The 25306-nt window shown below is 44.4% G+C and overlaps 1 protein-coding gene across 6 annotated transcripts in view; it reads right to left on the bottom strand.

Moving 5' to 3' along the window:
* The window catches only part of LOC132397426 (F-actin-monooxygenase MICAL2-like), a 301318-nt gene that overhangs the window by 1570 nt on the left and 274442 nt on the right, over positions 1 to 25306 (bottom strand). For all 6 annotated transcript variants that reach the window (XM_059976204.1, XM_059976203.1, XM_059976205.1 and 3 more), the window contains 5 exons: positions 22874 to 22989; positions 22102 to 22188; positions 18861 to 18954; positions 8137 to 8236; positions 4785 to 4858 (listed from right to left, as the gene is read on the bottom strand). In XM_059976204.1, coding sequence (XP_059832187.1) covers positions 4785 to 4858; positions 8137 to 8236; positions 18861 to 18954; positions 22102 to 22188; positions 22874 to 22989 — 471 coding nt within the window. The remainder of the gene's footprint in view (positions 1 to 4784; positions 4859 to 8136; positions 8237 to 18860; positions 18955 to 22101; positions 22189 to 22873; positions 22990 to 25306) is intronic.

The following is a 25306-nucleotide window of genomic DNA, read 5'->3' on the forward strand; positions in this document are numbered from 1 at the left end:
CTCTGATCCACACTGATACAAACGTACTGGCTCTGTTACACTCTGATCCACACTGATACAAACATACTGGCTCTGTTACACTCCGATCCACACTGATACAAATATACTGGCTCTGTTACACTCTGATCCACACTGATACAAATGTACAGGCTCTGTTACACTCTGATCCACACTGATACAAATATACTGGCTCTGTTACACTCCGATCCACACTGATACAAATATACTGGCTCTGTTACACTCTGATCCACACTGATACAAATATACTGGCTCTGTTACACTCTGATCCACACTGATACAAATGTACAGGCTCTGTTACACTCTGATCCACACTGATACAAATGTACAGGCTCTGTTACACTCTGATCCACACTGATACAAATGTACAGGCTCTGTTACACTCTGATCCACACTGATACAAACGTACTGGCTCTGTTACACTCTGATCCACACTGATACAAATATACAGGCTCTGTTACATTCTGATCCACACTGATACAAATGTACTGGCTCTGTTACACTCTGATCCACACTGATACAAACGTACTGGCTCTGTTACACTCCGATCCACACTGATACAAATATACTGGCTCTGTTACACTCTGATCCACACTGATACAAATATACTGGCTCTGTTACACTCTGATCCACACTGATACAAATGTACAGGCTCTGTTACACTCTGATCCACACTGATACAAATGTACAGGCTCTGTTACACTCTGATCCACACTGATACAAATGTACAGGCTCTGTTACACTCTGATCCACACTGATACAAACGTACTGGCTCTGTTACACTCTGATCCACACTGATACAAATATACAGGCTCTGTTACATTCTGATCCACACTGATACAAATGTACTGGCTCTGTTACACTCTGATCCACACTGATACAAACGTACTGGCTCTGTTACACTCTGATCCACACTGATACAAATGTACAGGCTCTGTTACACTCTGATCCACACTGATACAAATATACTGGCTCTGTTACACTCTGATCCACACTGATACAAATATACTGGCTCTGTTACACTCTGATCCACACTGATACAAATGTACAGGATCTGTTACACTCTGATCCACACTGATACAAACGTACTGGCTCTGTTACATTCTGATCCACACTGATACAAACGTACTGGCTCTGTTACACTCTGATCCACACTGATACAAATGTACAGGCTCTGTTACACTCTGATCCACACTGATACAAATGTACGGGATCTGTTACACTCTGATAAACACACTGATACAAATGTACAGGCTCTGTTACATTCTGATCCACACTGATACAAATGTACAGGCTCTGTTACACTCTGATCCACACTGATACAACTGTACGGGATCTGTTACACTCTGATCCACACTGATACAAATGTACAGGCTCTGTTACACTCTGATCCACACTGACGCAAATGTACGGGATCTGTTACACTCTGATCCACACTGATACAAATGTATGGGATCTGTTACACTCTGATCCACACTGATACAAATGTACGGGATCTGTTACACTCTGATCCACACTGATACAAATGTACGGGATCTGTTACACTCTGATCCACACTGATACAAATGTACAGGCTCTGTTACACAGATAAAACCATAAGACCATAAGTTATCGGAGCAGAGTTAGGCCATCTGACCCATCGAGTCTGCTCCACCATTCAATCATGGCAGATCTTTTTTTTCTTCCTCCTCAAACCCAGTTCCTGGCTTTCTCCCCATGACATTTGATGCCATATCCAATCAAAAACCTATCAATCTCTGCCTTAAATACACCCAACGACCTGGCCTCCATATCTGCATGTGGCAACAAATACCACAAATTCACCACCCTTTGGCTAAAGAAATCTCTCTGCATCTCTGTTTTGAAAGGACGTCCCTCTGTCCTGAGGCTGTACCCTCTTGTCCTAGACTCTCCCACCATGGGAAACATCTTTTCCACATCTTCCACTGTCTAGGCCTTTCAACATTCGTAAGGTTTCAATGAGATCACCCCTCATCCTTCTGAATTCCAGTGAGTACAGACTCAGGGCCACCAAACGTTCCTCGTATGATAACCCTTTCATTCCTGGAATCATCCTTCTGAACCTTCTCTGAACTCTCTCCAGTGTCAGCACATCTTTTCTAAGATGAGGAGCTCAAAACTGTTCACAATACTCAAGGTGAGGCCTCACCAGTGCCTTATAAAGCCTCAGCATCACATTCTTGTTCTTGTATTCTAGACCTCTTGAAATGAATGCTAACATTGCATTTGCCTTCCTCACCACCGATTCAACCTGCAAGTTAACCTTTAGGGTGTTCTGCACAAGGACTCCCAAGTCCCTCTGCATCTCAGATTTTTGAATTTTCTCCCCTTTTAGAACATAGTCTGCACAATTATTTCTACTACCAAAGTGCATAACCATGCATTTTTCAACATTGTATTCCATTTGCTACTTTCTTGCTCATTCTCCTAATCTGTCTAAGTCCTTCTGCATCCTACCTCTTTCCTCAATACTACCTGCCCCTCCACCAATCTTCATATCACCTGCAAACTTGGCAACAAATCCATCTATTCCATCATCTAAATAATTTATATACAGCATAAAAAGAAGTGGCCCCAACACCAACCATGCGGAACACCACTAGTCTCAACCAGAGAAGGATCCTTTTATTCCCACTCGCTGCTTCCTACCAATCAGCCAATGCTCTAACCATGTTAGTAACTTTCCTGTAATACCATGGACTCTTAACCTGGTAAGTAGCCTCATGTGTGGCACATTGTCAAAGTCCTTCTGAAAGTCCAAATATACAACATCGACTGGATCCCCTTTATCTATCCTACTTGTCATCTCCTCAAAGAATTCCAACAGGTTTGTCAGGCAGGATTTTCCTTTAAGGAAACCACACTGGCTTTGTCCGATCTTGTCCTGTGTCACCAAATACTCCATTACTTCATCCTTAACAATTGACTCCAACATCTTCCCAACCACTGAGGTCAGGCTAGCTGGTCTATAATTTCCTTTCTGCTGCCTCCCTCCTTTCTTAAAGAGTGGGGTGACATTTGCAGTTTTCTAGTCCTCTGGCACTATGCCAGAGTCCAATGATTTTTGAAAGACCATTTCTAATGGCACCACAATCTCTAATGTGATCTGCACTCTAGGGTTCTCTTTCAGAACCCTAGGGTGCAATTCCTCTGGTCCAGGTGACTTATGTACCTTTAGGTCTTTTAGCTTTTTGAGCACCTTCCCGCTTGTAATAGTAACTGCACCCACTTCTCTTCCTTCACACATTACAACATCTGGCATACTGCTAGTGTCTTTCACAGTGAAGACTGATGCAAAATACTCATTTAGTTAATCACCCATCTCCTTGTCCCCCGTTATTATTTCTCCTGCCTCATTTTCTAGCGGTCCTATGTCCACTCTCATTTCTCTTTTATTCTTTAACATACTTGAAAAAACTTTTACTATCCACTTTGATGTTACTTGCTAGCTTACTTTCATATTTCATCTTTTCCCTTTTAATGATTCTTTAGTTACTGTCCGAAGGTTTTTAAAAACTTCTCAAGCCTCTACCTTCCCACTAATTTTTGTTTGTTGTTTGCCCTTTCTTTTGCTTTCACATTAGCTTTGACTTCCCATGTCAGCCATGGTTGTACTATTTTACCATTTAAATATTTCTTCATTTCTGGAATATATATGTCCTGCACCTTCCTCATTTTCCCCAGAAACACATGCCATTGCTGCTCTGCTGACATCCCTCCCAGCAACTCCTTCCAATTTACTTTGGCCAACTCCTCTCTCATGCCACTGTAATTTCCTTTATTTTGCTGAAATACTGCTATATCAGACTTCACTTTCTCCCTATTAAATTTCAAGTTGAACTCAATCATATTGTGATCACTGGTTCCTAAGGGTTCTTTTACCTTAAGCTCCTTAATCACCTCTGGTTCTTTACATAACACACAATCCAGTATATCTGATCCCCTAAATATCAGCTCTAAAAAGCCATCTTTTAGGCATTCAACAAACTCATTCTCTTGAGATCAGTTACCAACCTGATTTTCCCAATCGATCTGCATGTTAAAATTTCCCATGACTGTCATAACATTGCCCCTTTGACACGCCTTTTCTATTTCCTGGTGTAATCTGTGGTCCACATCCCAGCTACTGTTGAGAAGCTTGTATATAAATGCCATTAACGTCCTTTTACCCTTGTGGTTTCTTAACTCAACCTACAAGGATTCAACATCTTCTGATGCTATGTCACATCTTTCTGATGATTTGATGCCATTTTTCACCAGTAGAGCCCTCCACCAATGTGTAACCTTGGACATTCAGATCCCAACTACAACCATCCTTCAGGCACCATTCAGTCATTCACATCCCTGGCAGTGTGCAATAGTACAAGATAAAGTGAGGCAGGTGTGTGACTGGGAGAGGAGGTATTGCTCAGAACTGATTTCCCTTTCTCCTCTTTGGTGGGAGAGATGAGTGATTTTGGGAGGTGCCTGGATGAGTAACCATGGTGTATGTTCTACACAGAGCACACTAGATCCACTGGTGGGGAGGGGGACGAGGACAGGTGAGTCAGCTACCATCACCTTATTGTACCAGAACAGTCTTACCTGGTGCCCGATTATCTCTGGAGGGTACACAGGTGGCTAACAGCCAATTATTTAATTAAACACTGGCAGGAAAAGCCGACAGCTCGTTGCTGATAATTACAGGCACCGATTTAATCACAGCAGTGATTTAATTAAGAACTGCCATGAGGTTCCTTGCTCACCATCAACTTCCATCCGACGGTGAAGCAGCTGCTGTAATCGGCTCTGATGGTCTTCCAGCTCCAGCTCCCGGGCACTGGGAAGGCACAACGGGAAAGAAGTGGGAACATTGCCAGTTTGGGATCTGCCCTGACAATTGAAACCCCTTCCCCTGTAGATCAACACCATATCATACATCTCAAATGAACTCTTAATTATGTTGAGACCACAATATGTAGGAAAAAGATCAGGCCATTTGGCCCATTGAGTCTGCTCTGTCATTCCATCATGGCTGACATTAGTCCTCTAAATCCCATTCTCCTGCCTTCTCCCTGTAACCTTAGATACCCTAACAAATCTTGAATCCATTTACCTCCACTTTAAATATACCCAATGACTTGGCCTCCACAGCTACCTGTGGCAATGAATTCCACAAATTTACTGAAGAAATTCCTTCTCACCTCTATTCTAAATGGTGTCTGCCTATTCTGAGTCTGTGCCCTTTGTTCCTAGACTCACCTATTTTAGGAACATCCTATCCATGTCCACTCCATCTATCAATATTGATAGATTTCAATGAGATTCCCCCTCATTCTTCTAAACTCCAGTGAGTACAGACCTAGAACATAAAATCCGCCTCATGTGTTAACCGTTTCATTCCCAGGATCATTCTCGCGGACCTCCTTTCGACCCTCTCCAATGTCAGCACATCCTTTCTTAGATAAGGGGCCTGAAACTGCTCACAATACTCCATGAGGCCTCGCCTATGCCTTATAAAGCCTCAGAATTATATCATTGCTTTTAACTCCTAGTCTTCTCGAAATGAATGCTAACATTGTATTTGCCTTCCCTACCATTGACTCAACCTTCCAGTTAACCTTTAGGGAATCCTGCATGAGGACTCCCAAGTCCCTCTGCATCTCTGATTTCTGAACCTTCTCCCCAACTAGATAATAAGGTCCTGACCTATTCAGTCTTTGGTCCTCAAGTCCTGGCAACATCTTTGTAAACTTTCTCTGCATTCTTTCAAACATTGATAAACACAAGAGATTATGCAGATGCTGACACCCTTCATCAGGACTGGAAAGGAAGAGGCAGGAGCCATAATAAGAAGATGGGGGGAAGGGAAGGGGTACAAGTTGGTAGAAAATAGGTGAGACCAGGTGAGGGAGAAAATTAGCCCTGCAGATTACAGAAATGCTACACCTGCTTATTCACCTCCTCTCTCACTTTCAAGCAGTCCTTCTAGATGAGGACATGTGAACCTTCTGGCGTGGTTGACTTATCTGGTGCTCCCGCATTGGCAAGACCCAACGGTGATTAAGGGATCACTTTGTCAGGCACTTTCGCACAATCTGCCAAAAGCAGGTTTTCCTGGTGGCTGACCATTTCAATTCCAGTCCCTATTACCATATCAATATGTCAGCCCATGGCCTCCCCTTCTGGCATGAGATTCCATCTAGGTAGCCTCTAACCTGATGGTATAAATATTGATTTCTCCAAGTTCCAGTAATTTTCCCCCTCCTCCTTCCCTCTTCTTCAATTTCCTCACCTGCTTATGACATCCCCTTGCTGCTCTTCCACCTTCCCTTTCTACCATGGTCCATTCTCATCTCTTATCAGATTCCTTCTTCTCCAGCCCTTTGTTTTTTCCATCTATCACCTCCCAACTTCTTACTTCATCCCCCTTCTCTACCCACCTGACTTGAACTATCACCTGCAGGCTTGCACTTCTCATTCCCCCCCTGCCCCCCGCCTGTTTATTCTGGCATCTTTCCCCTTCCTTTCCAGTCCTGATGGAGGGTCTCAGCCTGAAACATCAACTGTTTATTTATTTCCATGGATGCTACCTGACCTGCTGAATTCCTCCAGCATTTTGTGTGTGTGGCTCAGATAACAGATGAGACTAGGTGAGGAGGAAGGAGGGTGGGTGGAAGAGGGGGGGATGAAGTAAGAAGCTGGGAGGTGATAGATGGAAAAAGCAAAGAACTGGAGAAGGAGGGATCAGATAGGAGAGGAGAGTGGACCATGGGAGACAGGGAAGGAGGAAGGTGGTGATTTTTTATTTCAGATTTCCAGCATCCAGAGCCTTTTGATTCTTGACCATACAAGATGTTCATGTTTGTCAGATCTTGTTCTGTGCCAATGTTTCAAAATGATAAACATTCCATGGTCTTGTGAGAGAACTTCAGAGGCTTAACACATGTTACAGGTACAGATGTACAGTAAAAACTGTGCCACCCATGCAGATGATTTCATTCCAGAGTGCATTGAGAAAGTACAAGGGAAAAGACAAACAGAACATTGAACAGTAAAGCACAGTACAGGCCCTTTGGCCTACAATGTTGAGATGACATTTTAACTCACTCCAAGATCAATGTAACCCTTCCCTCTCACATGGTCATCCATATTTCTTTCACACAGTGCAGAATAAAGTGTTACAGCTACAGAGAAAGTGCAGTGCAGATAGACAATAAGGTGCAAGACCATAATGAGGTAGATAGTGAAGTCAAGAGTCCATCTTATCACATTAGGGAACCATTTAACAGCAGGATGGAATTTGACCTTGAGCCTGGTGGTAACGTGCTTTCAGGTTTTTGTATCTTGGGAGAGGGGAGAAGAGAGAATGCCCTCGATGGGTGGGGTCTTTGATCACACAGGCTGATTTACTGAGGCAGCGGGAGGTGTGTACAGAGTTCATGGAGGGGAGGTTGGTTCCTGTGGGGTGCTGAGCTGTGTCCACAACCCTCTGCGGTTTCTTGCGGTCACGGGCAGAACAGTTGCCGTATCAATTCACTGGGACATGATGCTTTCAAAGGTGCATCAATTCTGGTCAATGACTCATCCCATTGATACAACTGAAAGAGTGCAGAGAAAATTTACAAGGTTGTTGTCAGGACTTGATGTCCTGAGTTATAGGGAAAGACTGAATAGATTCAAACTTTATTCCCAAGAGTATAGAAATTTGAGGGGAGATTTGATAGAAGTATACAAAATTGTGAGGAAAGATAGGATAAATGCAAGCAGGCTTCTTCCACTGAGGAGGGGTGAGACTAGAACTAGAGGTCATGGGTTAAGGGTGAGAGGGGAGATATTTAAGGAGAACATGAGGGTGAACTTCTTCACTCAGATGGTGTTATGAGAGTGGAACAAGCTGCCAGCAGAAGAGGTGGATGTGGGTTTGATTGCAATATTTAAGAGAAATTTGGATAAGCACATAGATGGGAGGGGTACGGAGGGCTATGGACCAGGTGCAGGTCGATGGGATTGAGCAGACTAGATGGGCCAAGGGGCCTGTTTCTGTGCTGTAGGTCTTGTGACTCTACAAGTCCTGCGTGCCCAGCCCTCCACCAAAGCACCAAATGGAATACTCACAATATCATCAGTTCAGCTTCATAACAAACCAATACATTCTTCTCCATCACCAGCCTGAACCATTTCTGCATGAGTTGAGGTTCTTCCCTTGAGTCAAGCTCTAAGCATCCAAACAAAATGGCCAGTTAGAGAGACTTCAGATTTACAGCATAGAACATAGAAAAATATAGCACAGTACAGGTCCTTTGACCTAAAATGTGCTGACCTTTTACCCTTCCCTTCCACATAACCCTCCATCTTTCTATCACCCATAGAGGGAAGTATAGTGGCACAGTGGTTAGATCAAAGCGTGAGGTACCAGTTCCTGCCGCTGTCTGTAAGGGGTTTGTATGTTCTCCCCTAGGAATGTGTGGGTTTCCTCCCTCTGTCCAAAGATGCTCCAGTTCGTAGGTTAATCTGTCATTGTAAATGATCCCATGATTAGGCTAGGCTTAAATCGGGGGTTGCTGAGCAATGTGGCTCAATGAGGCAAAGGGGATGGAGAGATAGAGAGAGAGAGATAGAGAGTGAGAGAGACAAAGAGAGAGATAAAGACATAGAGAGACAAAGAGAGAGATAGAGATAGAGAGAGAGACAAAGAGAGAGATAAAGAGATAGAGAGACAAAGAGAGAGAGATAGAGAGAGAGAGAGAGAGGGAGAGACAAAGAGAGAGAGAAAGAGATAGAGAGACAGAGAGAGATAGAGATAGATAGATAGAGAGAGAGAGACAAAGAGAGAGATAAAGAGATAGAGAGACAAAGAGATAGAGAGAGAGAGAGAGAGAGAGAGAGAGAGAGAGACAAAGAGAGAAAGAGATAGAGAGACAAAGATATAAAAAGGACTCCTAAACGTTTGATGTTGTGGTGTTGGCCGAGCTTGGCAATTGGCGTGCAGATGTTTGATCACCAGTCAAAGTGACATCCTCAGTGCGCAGTTGTTGGCGTTTCTCTCTGGGAGTGCTCGTGTTTATATAGTCCCCTTTTGCTTGCCTCAGTCCTGATTGGCTACCCCTTCAGCTGACCTTTGAATTCTATTGGCTCTTAGAGGTTTGTAGATGGCATCTACTTTGATATGTTTATTTACGGAGTTATCAATAGGGAACCCATGCTTCTCGTGGCAGATGGGTGGACTGGACAGCTTGCTTCCACAATGTAAGACTATTAAATCACTGAGGATATTTGCAGACGTTCTCTTCCCCCCCCCCCCACACAGAAACACCTTTCACAAAATAAGCATTTGAAGCCAAAGACTTTTCAGAATGGCATGATTAAACTGTTACATGCTATTGACTTTTGTGTCTTTAATGCTTTGATGAATATTTTGAGGGAGTTGCAGCTCCCACCCGGTGTGGTGTTAATTGCTTCACAGGATTGTGTGTGGAGTGTAACCCTCCCCTGGAAGACATCTGAAACCTTCAGTTAACACTGCTGAAGGGATCGCCTGCCTTGCCTCCCAGCTCGGTCGCTTTTACTACAATTCTGCAAAAACAAGAGAATACTCTGATAATTTGACAGGGAAACAGGGAGTCCTTGCTGTATGAACAGAAACCCACAGCATATTGCAAAGATGCACCATCACACCATAAGACCTAGGAGCAGAATTAGGCCGTTCAGCCATCGCGTTTGCTCTACCATTTCATCTTGTCTGATTTATTATCCCTCTCAACCCATTCTCCTACCTTCTCCCCATAACCTTTGATGCCCCAACTAATCAAGAATTTTTCAGCTTCCACTTTAAATACACCCAATGACTTGCCCTCACTGCTGTCTATGGCAATGAATTCCACAGATTCACAGCCCTCCAGCTAAAACGTTGCTCTTCATCTGTTCTAAATGGCCATTATGGTGAGGATGTATCTGTTTGAGCTGCCATGTTGCTCTGAGAATGGTCTAAGGACTGAGGCCTGTGCTGAGCCCAGTCGCTATGCTTGGGCCTTCCCGATGTTGAACTGACAGCCAGGGTTCCTGGGTGGATAGTACAATGAGGTGGACTCTTCAGATGGCCTACCTTGCCCCTTTATTCTGCATTGCTATTGTACTGTCTTGGTGCACGGTATGGTTATTTATTTCTTTGTTGAGATGCAAAGCAGACCAGGCCCTACCGTCCCAACGAGCCTCACCACCCAGCCACCCACCAATTTAACACTCGTCTAATCACAGAACAATTTACAATGACCACTTCATCTACTAACCAGCACAGCTTCGGACTGTGGGAGGAAACCTGAGCATTTGGAGGAAACCCACGTGCACACGAGGAAACCGGAATCGAACTCTGAACTCTGACATCCGAGCTGTAATAGTTTTTCACTAACTGCTACGTTACCATGACACCCCAATGATCTGATCTGACTGCACACCATGCAAGGCAAGCTTTTCACTGTATCTTGCCCAATCTTTGTGACGATAATAAACCAATTTCAATTCTAATTCCAAAAGAATCCAAGTTTGCCTCACCTCAGTGGATAGTAAACCTACTAACCTGCACATTGTTAAGATGTGGGGAAAACCCAGATGCTCACGGGGATAGCATGCAAACACCACGCAGACAGTTGGGATTGAACCTGAGTCTCTGGCACTGTGAGGCAATCTCTACTACCAGCACCTTGCACTCATGAGTTCTTAAGGCCCAGAACCGTGGCGCATCATGGTAGTGTAGCAGTTAGAGTGACACTATGACAGCTTGGGGCATCAGAGTTCAGAGTTCAATTCCGGCATCCTCTGTAAGAAAACTTGTACACTCTTCCCATGCGTGGTGCTTGTGTTTCCTCCCACAATTCAAAGATACGCTGGTTGGTAGGTTAATTGGCCATTGTAAGTTGTCCTGTGATTAGGCTCAGGTTGAATCAGTGGGTTGCTGGGTAGAGAGGTTCTTGAGCTGGAAAGGCCTGTTCCACGCTGTATCACTAAATACACTGAGAAAAAACTCCTTTCTTAAACTTTTCATCTTTCCTCATTTAAGATCCTCTTTCCCCCTTTAAGATTCTCTTTCCCCCTTTCATCAAGCTCCTGCTTATGGGTGAAGTTTTTGTAGTATCACTCTCCGTCTCAGCAGTCTGGGATATTTTATTATTTAAAGCTGTACATGAATGCATGTTATTGCATGAGTTGCAAATCTTTTCTTGTTATTTACTGACTAGTAGTGGTCCCCATGGGAACTGATATGGCCACTTTAAGCTATTAAAAAAGCACTTTACAACCACATGGAAAAATACATATTAAAATTTAAAAAGGGAATGTTTCTGATTATTCAGTAACCAAATTTTTCTCCAGCCAATGAAGTCAAAATTTCAGTGGATAAACTGATTTCTACCAGAGCCGGCAACATTATTGAAATCAGCCATTAACACAAGAGATTCTATAGATGTTGGAAATCCAGAGCAACACAGACAGACCCATCAAGGACCCCCACTACTCGGGACATGCTCTCTTCTTGCTGCTGCCATCAGGAAAAAGGTACAAGAGCCTCAGAATGGCTGCCGGTGGCGGTGGTGGAGGCGGAAACAATAGGATCTTTTCAGAGACTCCTGGATGGCTACATGGAGCTTAGAAAAATAGAGGGCCATGGGTAAAGCCTAGGTAGTTCTAAGGTAGAGACACGTTCGGCACAACTTTGTTGGCCAAAGAGCCCGTATTGCGCTGCATGTTTTCTATGTTTCTATGTTTCAAAGGGGTAACTTCACTCAACTTCACTTGCCTCATCATTGAAGTGTTCCCACAGCCTATGGACTCACTTTCAAGCACACTCTGATTGAAAGCCCTGCTTCAGTGGTCTTTCATTGATTCTGTTATGGTTATTATTCTATGGATTAATTCAGTATGTCCACAAGAAAATGAATCTCAGGGTTGTATATGGTGATGTATATGTACTTCGATAATAAACTTACTTTGAAATTTGAGCTTTTGAATGCTGGAGGAAATCAGCAGGACCAGAGGGCACAGCCTCAGAATAGAGTGATGTCCATTTATAACAGAGATGAGGAGCTATTTCTTTAGACAGAGGGTGGTGAATCTGTGGAGTTCATTGCCACAGATGGCTGTGGAGGCTAAGTCATTTGGTAAATGTAAATCGGAGGATGATAGGTTTTTGATTAGTAAGCGCTTCAAATGTTATGGGGAGAAGATTGGAAAATGGGCTTGAGGGTGATAATAAATTAGCATGATGGAATGGTGGAAAAGTCTTGATGGACTGAATGGCCTAAGTCTGCTCCTGTTGTCTAAACAAACTATGGTCTTATGGCAAATGGAACGAGCTTAGATGGGCATCGTGGTTGGCATGGATCAGATGGGTCGAATGGCCGCCTTCCATGTTGTACTATTCTCTAACATGTACACACTCCATGCCTTTGGGATGTGGGGTGGGAAGATGGGAGAACTCAGGGAAAATCTCCAACAGCCACAGAGTGAAACTGTACAGACAAAACCAGTGTTTGGGATTGATCCCAGCCTCATCCCATCCTTCCTCCAAGAGAACTGAAATCTTGTCGTGGTTTGGAGGCTTGCATGCCTCAATGGCCCAGAGAGCTCTGCTGGCTGGAGTCAGGGCTTTATGCTTTGGCTCTTGGTAGCGTCACCCATGCCAAGCAGGTCAAAGGGTAGAGGCCAGACTAAGAGTGGTCCTCCAGGTTTGGGGGTTCAGCTCAGGGCTAACAACTCTGACTGGTCAAGCAAAATTGTTACGGAAACAGCAATGAAGAACCCTTCTACACCTGAGGGTGATGGTATTCCCGAGTTTCCACCTGGGCCTGCACGGCCATCAGTAGTGAAAACCAAGAGGAAGCTACAGACATGATGAAGGAAGCCGTGAACATCACCAAGACCAAGACCAAAATTGGTTTCCGGAATCAAGGACAGAAAGAGAGGTCCTTCATTACAGCCTTGAACACCAGCAGTATAATAGGATAGTAGTCATCCCAACTTCCTACTGTTTGACCAGAATTGTCCACAGGACATAGGTGTGGCAAGGCTGGAACTCGCAAAGCTGAAGAATACAGGGCTGAAACTCGTAAATCATTGATTGACACAGTAATTGTAGAGTTATGACATTCCAGGTAATATCAAGATAAGTGGAGAAGATTTCTCTCCTGTAGTATGAGACTCTCATAGCTGTTAGAGGCTGAAAAATGATATTACAAGATTCAACATTTAAAGAGTTGAAAGCTATATTAAATGACCTTGATGGAAGCAAGTTATTATAGTGTGTCACTATTGTAACTGCACTTGTTAACAGTTAGCCTCAGGCTTTCAGTAGTCATAGCAACCTGCAAAAGCCTTGGCTGTGGTAGAGTTCTGACTAAAGTCGGAATGTGTGGCATTACGCTGGGGGTAGAAGAATAGATACTGTTCACTTCCACTGCTGGAAACCCAGCATGAAGGTGAAAGGGTGTCTGCTGAAAGCTGAGAGATGGTTCCACGTTGATGTACTCAAAAGAAACAAGGAGCAGTTCTGTAGAATCCTAGGAAGGGATTGGACATGGTGGGGGTGGGCTACCTCTCTCAGGGTAAATTAATTGGTTTATTATTGTCATCTATACCAGGATCTTGTCTTGCACACTTCCCATGCAAGAAGAATATCAATAAGCTTTTAAGGGTACAAATAAAATTTAACAAGGATGTTGCCAGGATTTGTAGATCTGAATTGCTTAGGTTAGGACTTCATTTCCCTGGAGCACAGGGCAATGAGGTGTGATGGGTATTCTCTCAATTTCTCCTTCCTGAAGTCCACAATCAATTCCTTGAATTTACTAATGATGAGTGCAAGGTTGTTGCTGCAACACTGCTCAATCAGCTGGTCTACCTTGTTCCTGTACACTTCCTCATCATCATCTGAAATTCTGTCGGCAATAGTGTTATCATCAAATTTATAGACACCGTTTGAGCTGTGCCCAGCCATAGAATCATGGTTTAGAGAGGAGAGCAGTGGGCTAAGCACACATCCTTGAGGTTTGCCAGTGCTGATTATCAGCAAAAATGGAAAGTTATTTTCAATCCACACAGACTGTGGTCTTCCGGTGAGAAAGTCAAGGATCCAGTTGCAGAGCGAGGTACAGAGGCCTGGGATTTGGAGTTTGTTGATTAGAATTGAGGGTCTGATGCTGTTGAACACTGAGCTGTAATCAATAAACAGCAGCCTGACGTGGGTATTACTATTGTCCAGGTGATCCAAGGCCCAGTGGTGAACCAGAGAGATTACATCTGCTGTAGACCTAGTGTGATGATAGGCAAACTGCAGTAGGTCCAGGTCCTTGCTTAGGCAGAAGTTGATTCTGGCTATAACCAACCTCTCAAAGTACTTCATCACAGTGAATGTGAGTGCCACTGGACGACAGCCGTTGAGGCAGCTTATGCTGCTCTTCTTAGACACTGGTATGATTGACAGCCTTTTGAAGCAGGTGGGAAGCTCTGAATGCAGCAGTGAGAGATTGAAGATACCCTTGGACACTCCCTCCAGGTTCTCAGAGCCCTACCAGATACACCATCAGGGCCTGATGTTCTGATGTCAGTTTCCAAGCCACAGGTCTCAGGGTCACCGGATGCTGCAGGGGTTTGCACAGGTGGAGATTTATTCTCCCTTTCAAAGCAAGCAGAAAGGCTGTTGTGCTCTTCTGGGAGTGAAATACCCCTGTCATTCACGGTGGTAGGTTTTGCTTTGTAGGAAGTAATGGCCTGTAAACCCTGCCAGAGCTGATGTGCATCCAATTGCATCTCTCACTTCAATTGGAGTTGTTTCCTCACCCTTAAAATAGCCTTCTGTCGGTCATACCTGGATTCCTGTATAGTTCTGGGTCACTGGCCTTGATTACCACAGACCTAGCCCTCAGCAGCCTACAAATCTCCCAGTTTATTCACAGCATCTGGTTGGCATACGTTAATGTGTTCTTGAAGGTACATGCTCATCCATACAGGTCTTGGTGAAGTTGGTGACAACTGTGCGTATTCATTCAGATTTGAAGATGTATCTGTGAATATTGTCCAGTCCACCATCTCAAAGCAGTCCTGTAAGCATTCTTCTGCCTTCCTTGACCATACCTTCTTGGCAACACACACAAGATGCCGGAGGAACTCAGTAGGCCAGGCAGCATCTATGGAAAACAGTACAGTTGGCATTTCAGGCCATACCATCTTGGTTCTGACCATTGGTGGTGTGGTCTAGTCTCTGCCTATGTGCTGGGTGTAGAAGTACAGCCAGGTGATTGGACTTTCCATACTGTGGATGTGGAATGGCATGTTAAGAGTTATTGATGGTGGTCAAGCATGTTGGCTCCTCAGGTGATATGTTGCTGCTCGTTGTTCAGGGATTTCTTCAAGCTGGCCTGGTTGAAATCCCTAGCAAAGTTAGGGATGACATCAGCTCGCTGATTACATTGCTCAGCTCCTCCAGTGTCTGCCTGACGCTGGCCTGAGGTGGAATGTACATCTCTAGCAGGATGATGGCAAAAAGCTCCCTCGGCAGATAAACTGGAAGACGTTTGACCTCTAGATGTTCCAGGTGAGGTGAGGTGGACTGAGAGGAACCACCATGTCCGTGCACCACGATGAATTAATCATAAAGCATACTCCACCTCCTCTGCCTTTAAAAGACTGAGGACCAGACAAACCCTACCCTTCAGTTCCAGAGCAATACAGAGGCAGAACTTTGCAGAGTCTGGATATCTGAGCATATGGACATTCTCTCTTCCCCTCCTCCCTCTTTTAGCAGGCAGAAGATACAAAAGTCTGAAAGCGCATACCACCAAGCTCAAGGACAACCTCTACTCTGCTGTTATAAGACTATTGAATAGTTCCCTAGTATGATAAGCTGGGCTCTTGACCTCACAATCTACTTCATTATGACCTTGCACCTTGTTGTCTATCTGCACTGCACTTTCTCTTTACTGTTATACATTATTCTGCATTCTGTTATCGTTTTACAATATTATAGCTCAATCCACTGTGTGTATGGACAGTATGCAAGACAAGCTTTTCACTGTATCTCCGTACATGTGACAATAATAAACTGATTCCAGTTTGAATGTATAGCTGCATTTGCACAAGATGAGCAACTGCTGCAGGCTTGTTCTTACAGAAACATGGCTCCAGGACACCATGCACGCACCATCAATCTACAGGCCGTGCCACTCAGGGCCCTGGGCTATATCATTATTACTTTATTATTTTTTTGTAATTGTATGTTTTACTGCTATCGCAATTGTGTGTTCCTGTTGGTCCTGTCATTTACACCTTGACCCTAGAGAAATGCTGACTTGTTTGGCTGTATTCATGTGTATGGTTGGACGGCAATTAAACTTGAACGTGAAGTTTTTCTGTGAAGTCTGATGGCCATTCCTAAGGACACACTTTGAGACGAACATCACTGTCATTGGGTCAAAACCCTGGAACTCCCTCCCCAACAGAGTTGTGTATGTACCCAGGAATACAGCGACAGCTCATCACCACCTTCTCAAGGGGCAATAAAATGCTGGCTCAGTCTGCAAAGCCCACATCCTTCAAGCAAATAATAAACAAAATTGATCTTTTCACGTGACTCCAGTCCCATGCTGATGCATTTATCCCTCAACTGCCCTCTAAAGTGTTCACAGGAGATCTCTCAGCTGTTTTGCCATCCCCAACACACCAGTTAGGACTCAAAGTAAAATATATTACCAAAGTACATATACATCACCATACAACACAACCACAATGCTGGGGTCTCGGCTCAAAACATCGACAGCGCTTCTCCCTACAGATGCTGCCTGGCCTGCTGTGTTCCACCAGCATTTTGTGTGTGTTGCTTGAATTTCCAGCATCTGCAGATTTCCTCGTGTTTGCCTGTATACATCACCATATACTACCCTGAGATTCATCTTCTGGAGTTCACAGGAAAATGAAGTACAATAGAATTTACAAAAAAACTATACATAAACAAAGACAGACATATATAGTTACATAAACTACACACAGTGGCCACTTCATTAGGTATGCCTGTACACCTGCTCGTTAATATAAATATCTAATTAGCTAATCACATAGCAGCATCTCAATGCATAAAGGTATGCAGACATGGTCAAGAGGTTCAGTTGTTGTTCAGACCAAACATCAGAATGGGGAGGAAATGTGATCTAAGTGACTTTGACCGTGGAATGATTGTTGGTGCCAGATGGGGTGGTTTGAGAATCTCAGAAACTGCTCTATTGTCCGGTAGCACTCACATTGAAATGCTTTGAGAGGTTGGTCATGACTAGACTGAACTCCTGCCTCAGTAAGGACCTGGACCCATAGTGATTTGTCTACATCTCAATAGGTCAACGGCAGATGCAATCTCAATGGCTCTTCACATGGCCTTAGACCACCTATGTCAGGATGCGGTTCATCAACTATAGCTCAGCATTTAACACTATTATTCCCAGAATCCTGATTGATAAGTTACAGAATCTGTACCTCCCTCTGCAACTGGATTCTCGACCTTCTAACTGGAAGACCACAGTCTGTGCGGATTGGTGATAATATCTCCTCCTCACTGACGATCAACACTGGCGCACCTCAGGGGTGTGTGCTTAGCCCACTGCTCTACTCTCTCTATACACATGACTGTGTGGCTAGGCATAGCTCAAATACCATCCACAAATTTGCTGACAGTACAACCATTGTTGGTAGAATCTCAGGTGGAGACGAGAGGGCGTACAGGAGTGAGATTTGTCAACTAGTGGAGTGGTGTCACAGCAACAACCTGGCACTCAACATCTGTAAGACGAAAGAGCTGATTGTGGACTTCAGGAAGGGTGAGATGAAGGAACACATACCAATCCTCATAGAGGGATCAGAAGTGGAGAGAGTGAGCAGCTTCAAGTTCCTGGATGTCAAGATCTCTGAGGACCTAACCTGGTCCCAATATATCAATACAACTATAAAGAAGGCAAGACAGTGACTATACTTCATTAGAAGTTTGAAGATATTTGGTATGTCAACAAATACACTCAAAAACTTCTATAGCTGTACCGTGGAGAGCATTCTGACAGGCTGCATCACTGTCTGGTACGGGGGGGGGGGGGGGGGGTGGTGAGGGGGCTACTACTCAGGGCCAAAAGAAGCTACAGGAGGTTGTAAATTTAGTCTACAAAGTACCCAGGACATCTTTAGGGAGCGGTGTCTCAGAAAGGCAGTGTCCATTATTAAGGACCTCCAGCACCCAGGGCATGCCTTTTTCTCACTATTACCATCAGGTAGGAGGTACAGAAGCCTGAAGGCACACACTCAGTGATTCAGGAACAGCTTCTTCCCCTCTGCCATCCAATTCCTAAATGGACATTGAACCCATGAACACTACCTCACTTTTTAATATATATTATTTCTGTTTTTGCATGATTTTTAATCTATTCAATACACGTATACTGTCATTGATTCACTTAAGTATCTATTTCTATATTACTTAGTGCATTGTACTGCTGCTGCTAACAACCTGCACGACACATGTCGGTGATAATGAACCTGATTCTGATTCTCCGGAGTTTACAGAGAATGGTGCGAGAAACAAAAAACATCCAGTGAGTGGCAGTTCTGCTGGCGAGAATAAGAGGCGACAGGAAAAAATGGCCAGTCTGGTCCAAGCTGACAGGAAGGTGACAGTAACTCAATTAATCACGCGCTACGACAGGAGGTACCTAATAACGTGGCCACTGAGTGTACACGAAAATAACCAATGTGCAATTGGACATTAAAAGCCAAACTTGTAGGCAATGCCCACAGCCCAGACTGTAGGCAACGATAACTACCTGACTCGCCGCGAAGAGCTTTCTCCAGCAACACGCCGCGTTCCTCCAGTAGTCGCTGCTTCTCCTCCACCTCCTGCAACTGACGCTGAACGATCTAGCAAAGGGGGAGGGCAGAGAGAGTCAACAAGTTTGTCCAAGCTCGTGCTCTCTGATCCAGGCAGCACACTGGTGAACTCTCCAAAGCCTCCTCATCCTCCCGATAATGGAGTGACCAGAACTGACCCCAACACTGCAAATATGGCCTAAGCAACCGTTCATGCAGATGCAACTTGACTTCCCAACTCTACTTCGCCATGTTCTGATGAATGAAGACGAGCCTGCTGCCCGCCTTCCACACCACCCTATCCGCTTGTGTTGCTACCTCTGGAATGGAAAACATGTTTGAGAAAACCTGTTGGAGTATTTTTATTGAGAATATAATGAGGAAAACAAATTAGAGGGAATGTAAAGAGCAAACACGAGGAAGGTCTCAGCCCAAAACGTCGACAGTGCTTCTCCTATAGACACTGCCTAGTCTGCTGTGTTCCACCAGCATTTTGTGTGTGTTGTTGTTAGAGGGAATGTGATTTGTTTGGAGATTCAGTAAAAGGCCTAGATAGAGTGGACATGGGAGAGTTAATGTATGAGGAGCATTTGATGGCACTGGGCTTGTACTCGCTGGAGTTTAGAAGAAGTGGGGGGGCGGGATCTCATTGAAACCTATCAAATATTGAAAGAGTGGATGTGGAGAGGATGTCTTTTATAGTGGGGGAGTCCCAGATAAGAGCACACATTCTTTGAACCAATGGACGACAATTTAGAACAGAGATGAGGAGGAATTTCTTTAGCCAGAAGGTGGTGAAGCTATGGAATTTATTGACAAAGTTGTCTGCGAAGGCCAAGTCATTGTGTATACTTAAGGTGGGGATTGATTAGTCAGGACATCAAAGATTACAGGAAAAGGCAGGAGAATAAGTTTGAGAAGGATAATAAATCAGCCATGATCAAATAGTGGAGCAGACTCATTGGGCCAAATGGTCTAATTCTGCTCCTATGTTTTATGGTCTAAATCTATGATAAGATACCGCTGAAGAGATGATAAAACACAGTTCGATCACTAATTGGAGTGGAGGTGAAAGGTGGCTGTGTATTGAGAACGAGCTGGGAGGACATGATACCCATCTGCCCTTGGTCATTGCAGAGACACTCATCAACTTAGAGCAATGTCAAGGTAACAGGGGTCAAGTGTAATATATACAAGTTTGTCGTTTCTGTTAAGCTGAGTGTTTCAATATACTTGTGACAAAAAAATTTAAACTTTATCCTTTAGTTGGAAAATTGAGGACATCCACTGTGGTAGAGGAATGCTTTTAAACAGTGAGAGAGTCAAATATTAATTACATCTAATTAGAGATACAGAGCGGTACAGGCCCTTCCTGCCCAATGAGCCACAGTGTCCACCAACCCAACTCTTTAACCCAAGCCTAAAGAAGGTCAATTTACAATGACCAATTAATTTACTCATTGGTACTGCTCCAACATGTTGATCACGGCCTCCCCTGTGCCACAATGAGGCCACCCACAGGGTTGAGCAGCAACACCTTACATTCCAACTGGGTGGCCTCCAATCTGATGGCATGATCATCGATTTCTCCTTACAGTAAAAAAAAATAAATTCCCTTCCACTCCCCTGTTCTACTTTCCCACCTTGGCCACTTACCACTTCCCCCCTGGGTCCCCTCTTCCTTCCCTTACTCCTATGGTCCTCTCTCCTCTCCTATCAGATTCCTTCTTCTCCAGCCCTTTATCTTTCCTACCCACCTGGTGTTCCCCTATTACCTTCTAGCTATCTTCCTTCCCCTTCCCCACTGTTTTGTTCCGTCATCTTCCCCCTTCCTTTTCTTTCAGGCTCGGAGAGACAAAAACATTGACTGTTAATCCTTCTTCATAGATGCTGCCTGACCTACTGAGTTCCTCCAGCATTTTGTGTGTGTTGACGAATTGGTGCTGTGATAGCGTTATACTTAGAACATAGAACGTCAGAGCACAGTACTGGACCTTCAGCCCACAATGTTGTGCCAACCTATGAACCCACTTCTATCCAATGGTTAGACCCATCTAACCCTCCCCCTATATAGTCCATTTTTCTATCATCCATGTCCCTATCAAAGTGTCTCTTAAATGTCCCAAATATATCTTTCTCAACCATTACACACCCACCACTCTGTTAAAAAAACAAGCTCTGATTTCTCCCCAACAATCTCCTGCAATCACCTCAAAATTATGCCTTCTTGATTTAGTCATTTGCAACCTGGGAAAATGTTACTAGCTATCCACCATATGTGTCTCATCATCTTGTACAGTTCTATCCACGTACACCATCCAACCCTCCTTTGTCAAGGACGAGGGCTGGGACCTCCAGGTCAGTGAGTTGTTTGTGAGTTCTGGGAGCGCAGTTGTGTATGGACAGGAGGCATGATAACCAAAGACCAGGGAAGGCAAGGTCCCAGTGTCTGTGACACGACGAGGGAAGATAAAGGCCCAGTTTCTGTGAGACGACGAGGGAAAGTGAAGGCCCAGTGTCTGTGAGATGACAAGGGAAGGTAAAGGCCCAGTGTCTGTGAGACGACGAGGGGAAGGGAAAGGTCCAGTGTCTGTGAGATGATGAGGGAAAGTGAAGGCCAAGTGTCTGTGAGACGACAAGAGAAGGGAAAGGCCCAGTGTCTGTGAGACGACGAGGGAAGGTAAAGGCCCAGTGTCTGTGAGACGACGAGGGGAAGGGAAAGGCCCAGTGTCTGTGAGGGAAAGTGAAGGCCAAGTGTCTGTGAGACGACAAGAGAAGGGAAAGGCCCAGTGTCTGTGAGACGACGAGGGGAAGGGAAAGGCCCAGTGTCTGTGAGACGACGAGGGAAGGTAAAGGCCCAGTGTCTGTGAGACGACGAGGGGAAGGGAAAGGCCCAGTGTCTGTGAGACGACGAGGGAAGGTAAAGGCCCAGTGTCTGTGAGACGACGAGGGGAAGGGAAAGGCCCAGTGTCTGTGAGACGATGAGGGAAAGTGAAGGCCAAGTGTCTGTGAGACGACAAGAGAAGGGAAAGGCCCAGTGTCTGTGAGACGACAAGGGAAGGATAAGGCCCAGTGTCTGTGAGACGACGAGAGAAGGGAAAGGCCCAGTGTCTGTGAGACGACGAGGGAAAGTGAAGGCCCAGTATCTGTGAGACAACAAGGGAAGGGAAAGACCCGTTTGTATGTTCTATGTTGTACCTGTGCTCTGTAGAGTCGTTTCACTTCCTCTTGTTTCAGCTTCTGGAGGGCATCATTTCGCGCCTTCCTCTGCTTCCTTTCGCCTTCCTGAAAGAGAGACACAAACACATGAGGTCATAGGTCAGGGTTTGAGTGCCAACAAGTGGGCAAGCTGCAGAGTCTTGGTTTGGTTAGGGCACTAGAGTCACCCAATAATAAATTGGATCAGCAAATTTACAGATGACATCAAGATTGGGGGTTGTAGTGGACAGCGAGGAAGACAATTAAAGATTGCAGCGGGATTTGGACCTGCTGGGAAAATGGGCTGAACAATGGCAGATGGAATTTAATGTGAGGTGTTTCACTTCAGTAGGACTGATCAGGGTAGATCTTTCACAGTGAGCAGCAAGGCTTACTCTCTCTGTGGTAGAACAGAGGGATCTGGGAATACAGATCCATAATTAATTGAAAGTGGCATCATTGGTAGATAAGATCTTAAAGAATGTTTTGGGCATCTGGCCTTCATAAATCAAAGTGTTGAGTACAGGGTTTGGGATGTTATGTTGAAATTGTGTAAGATGTTGGTGAGGCCTAATTTGGAGTGTTGTGTGAGGTTCTGATCACTTACCTCTTGGAGAGATGTCAATAAGATTGAGAGAATGCAGAGAAAATTTAAAGGATGTTACCAGGACTTAATGACCTGAATTATAGGGAAAGGGCGAATAGGTTAGGACTTTATTCCCTAGAGCTAAAATGTTGCAGTTGTTGGTAGTTGGGAATAAAACAGCAAAACCTGGAATTCCTTGGGCAGTGAGGACCTCGCCTTTCCTTTGTCTTCAGAAGGGTCATCCAAGGAGGATTCAGATTCATCTTCAGGCAACTGGGGTCCCACCAGCTGGACCTTGGGACCTGCAATGGAAGCAGAGAGCCGGAATTAAGCCTGTCCTCACCACCGCACACAGCATTTCACCTGGACTACCTTCAGACTTACATTCAAGTAGTCATCAGCTCATTTTCTCAGGATTATTTTGTTTTTTATTTGCACAACTTGTCTTCTTTGCACTTTGGTGGGTTGTCAGTCTTTATTTATGTATAATTTTTAGACCATAGCACCATAAGACATAGGAGCAGAATTAAGCCATCTGGCCCATCGAGTCTACTCCATTGTTCAATCATGGCTGATCCTTTTTTTCTATCTCCTCCTCAACCCCAGTTCCTGGCCTCCTCTCCAAAACCTTTGAGACCATGTCCAATCAAGAACCTATCAATCTTTGCCTTAAATGCACCCAACAACCTGGCCTTCACAGCTGCATTCCACAAATTCACCACCCTTTGGCTAAATAAATTTCTCCGCATCTCTGTTTTGAATGGACGCCCCTCTATCCTGAGGCTGTGCCCTCTTGTCCTAGACTCTCCCACCATGGGAAACATCCTTTCCACATCTACTCTGCCTAGGCCTTTCAACATTTGAAAGGTTTCAATGAGATCCCTCCTCATCCTTCTGAATTCCAGTGAGTACAGACCCAGAGCCATCAAATTTCCCTCCTATGATAACCCTTTCATTCCTGGAATCATCCTTGTGAACCTCCCCTGGACCTACTCCAATGCCAACACATCTATTCTAAGATGAGGAGCCCAAAACTGTTCACAATACTGAAGGTGAGGTCTCACCAGTGCTTTATAAAGCCTCAGCATCACATCCTTGCTCTTAAATTCTAGACCTCTAGAAATGATTGCTAACATTGCATTTGCCTTCCTCACCACTGACTCAACCTGCAAGTTAACCTTTAGGGTGTTCTGTACATGAACTCCCAAGTACCTTTGCATGTCAGATTTTTGGATTTTCTCCCCATTTAGAAAATAGTCCGCACATTTATTTCTACTACCAAAGTGCATGGCCATGAATTTTCTAACATGGTATTTCATTTGCCACTTTCTTGTCCATTCTCCTAATCTGTCTAAGTCCTTCTGCATCCTACCTGTTTCCTCAACACTACCTGCCCCTCCACCAATCTTCATTTCACTTGCAAACTTGGCAACAAAATCATCTATTCCATCATCTGAATCATTTCTATACAGCATAAAAAGAAGTGGTCCTAACACTGACCTCTGCATAACACCAGTAATCACTGACAGCCAACCAGACAAGGATCCTTTTATTCCCACTCGCTGCCTCCTACCAATCAGCCAATGCTCTAACCATCTTAGTAACTTTCCTGTAATACCATGGGCTCCTAATTTGGTAAGCAGCCTCATGTGTGACACCTTGTCAAAGGCCTTCTGAAAGTCCAAATATACAAAATCCACTGCATCCTCTTGTAACCTCCTCAAAAGTTTCATAAATTCCTTTATTTTCCTCCAAGAAAATGAATGTCAAGGTACTGTGAGCAGCTCTGGTCCGCTTATCTAAGAAAGGATATGTTGGCATTGGAGATGATCAAGAGAAGCTTCATGATACTGACCTCGGAATGAAGGGGTTAACATATGAGGAGGGTCTGGTAGCTTTGGGATTGTACTCACTGGGATTTAGAAGAATGAGGGGGAACCTCACTGAAATCTGTTGAATATTGAAAGGCCCTAGACAGGGTAAATGTGGAGAGGATGTTTCCCATAGTGGAGCCTAAGACAAGAGGGCACACCCTCAGAGTAGAGGGAATTCTATTTAGAATGGAGCTGAGGGTAGTGAATCTGTGGAAGTAATTGCCACTGACGGCTGTGGCCAAGTCATTGGGTATATTTAAGTCAGAGGTTGATAGGTTCTTGATTAGTTAGGGTGCCAAAGGAAAAAGGGAGAAGACAGGAGAGTAGGGTTGAGAGGGACAATACATCAGCCACGATCAAATGACAAAGCAGACTCAATGGGTCTAATTCTGCTCCTATACCTTATGGTCTAAATCTTTGATGAGATGCTGCCGAAGAGGTTTTTAAGCACAGATAGATCACAGGAGAATGGAATGGAGAAGGGGAGGGAGAAACATGAGAATAGGGACAGGTGTTAGGCCATTTCGCCCTCAAGCCTACCCCAGCACTGAGAATGATAACGGCTGATATATATCAGCCTCACCTCCTCCTCTGTGATGTTACAAATACTTATCCATCTACACCTTAAGTATCTTCAATGATCCAGCCTTCACCCTCCTAGGGGCAGAGAATTCCAAAGATTTACCTCCCTCCAACAGAAGAAATTTCTACACTGCTCAATTTTAAATGTCCAGCCTCTGATCTT

The sequence above is a fragment of the Hypanus sabinus genome, chromosome 7 (assembly GCF_030144855.1).
Source record: "Hypanus sabinus isolate sHypSab1 chromosome 7, sHypSab1.hap1, whole genome shotgun sequence".
NCBI lineage: Eukaryota > Metazoa > Chordata > Chondrichthyes > Myliobatiformes > Dasyatidae > Hypanus > Hypanus sabinus.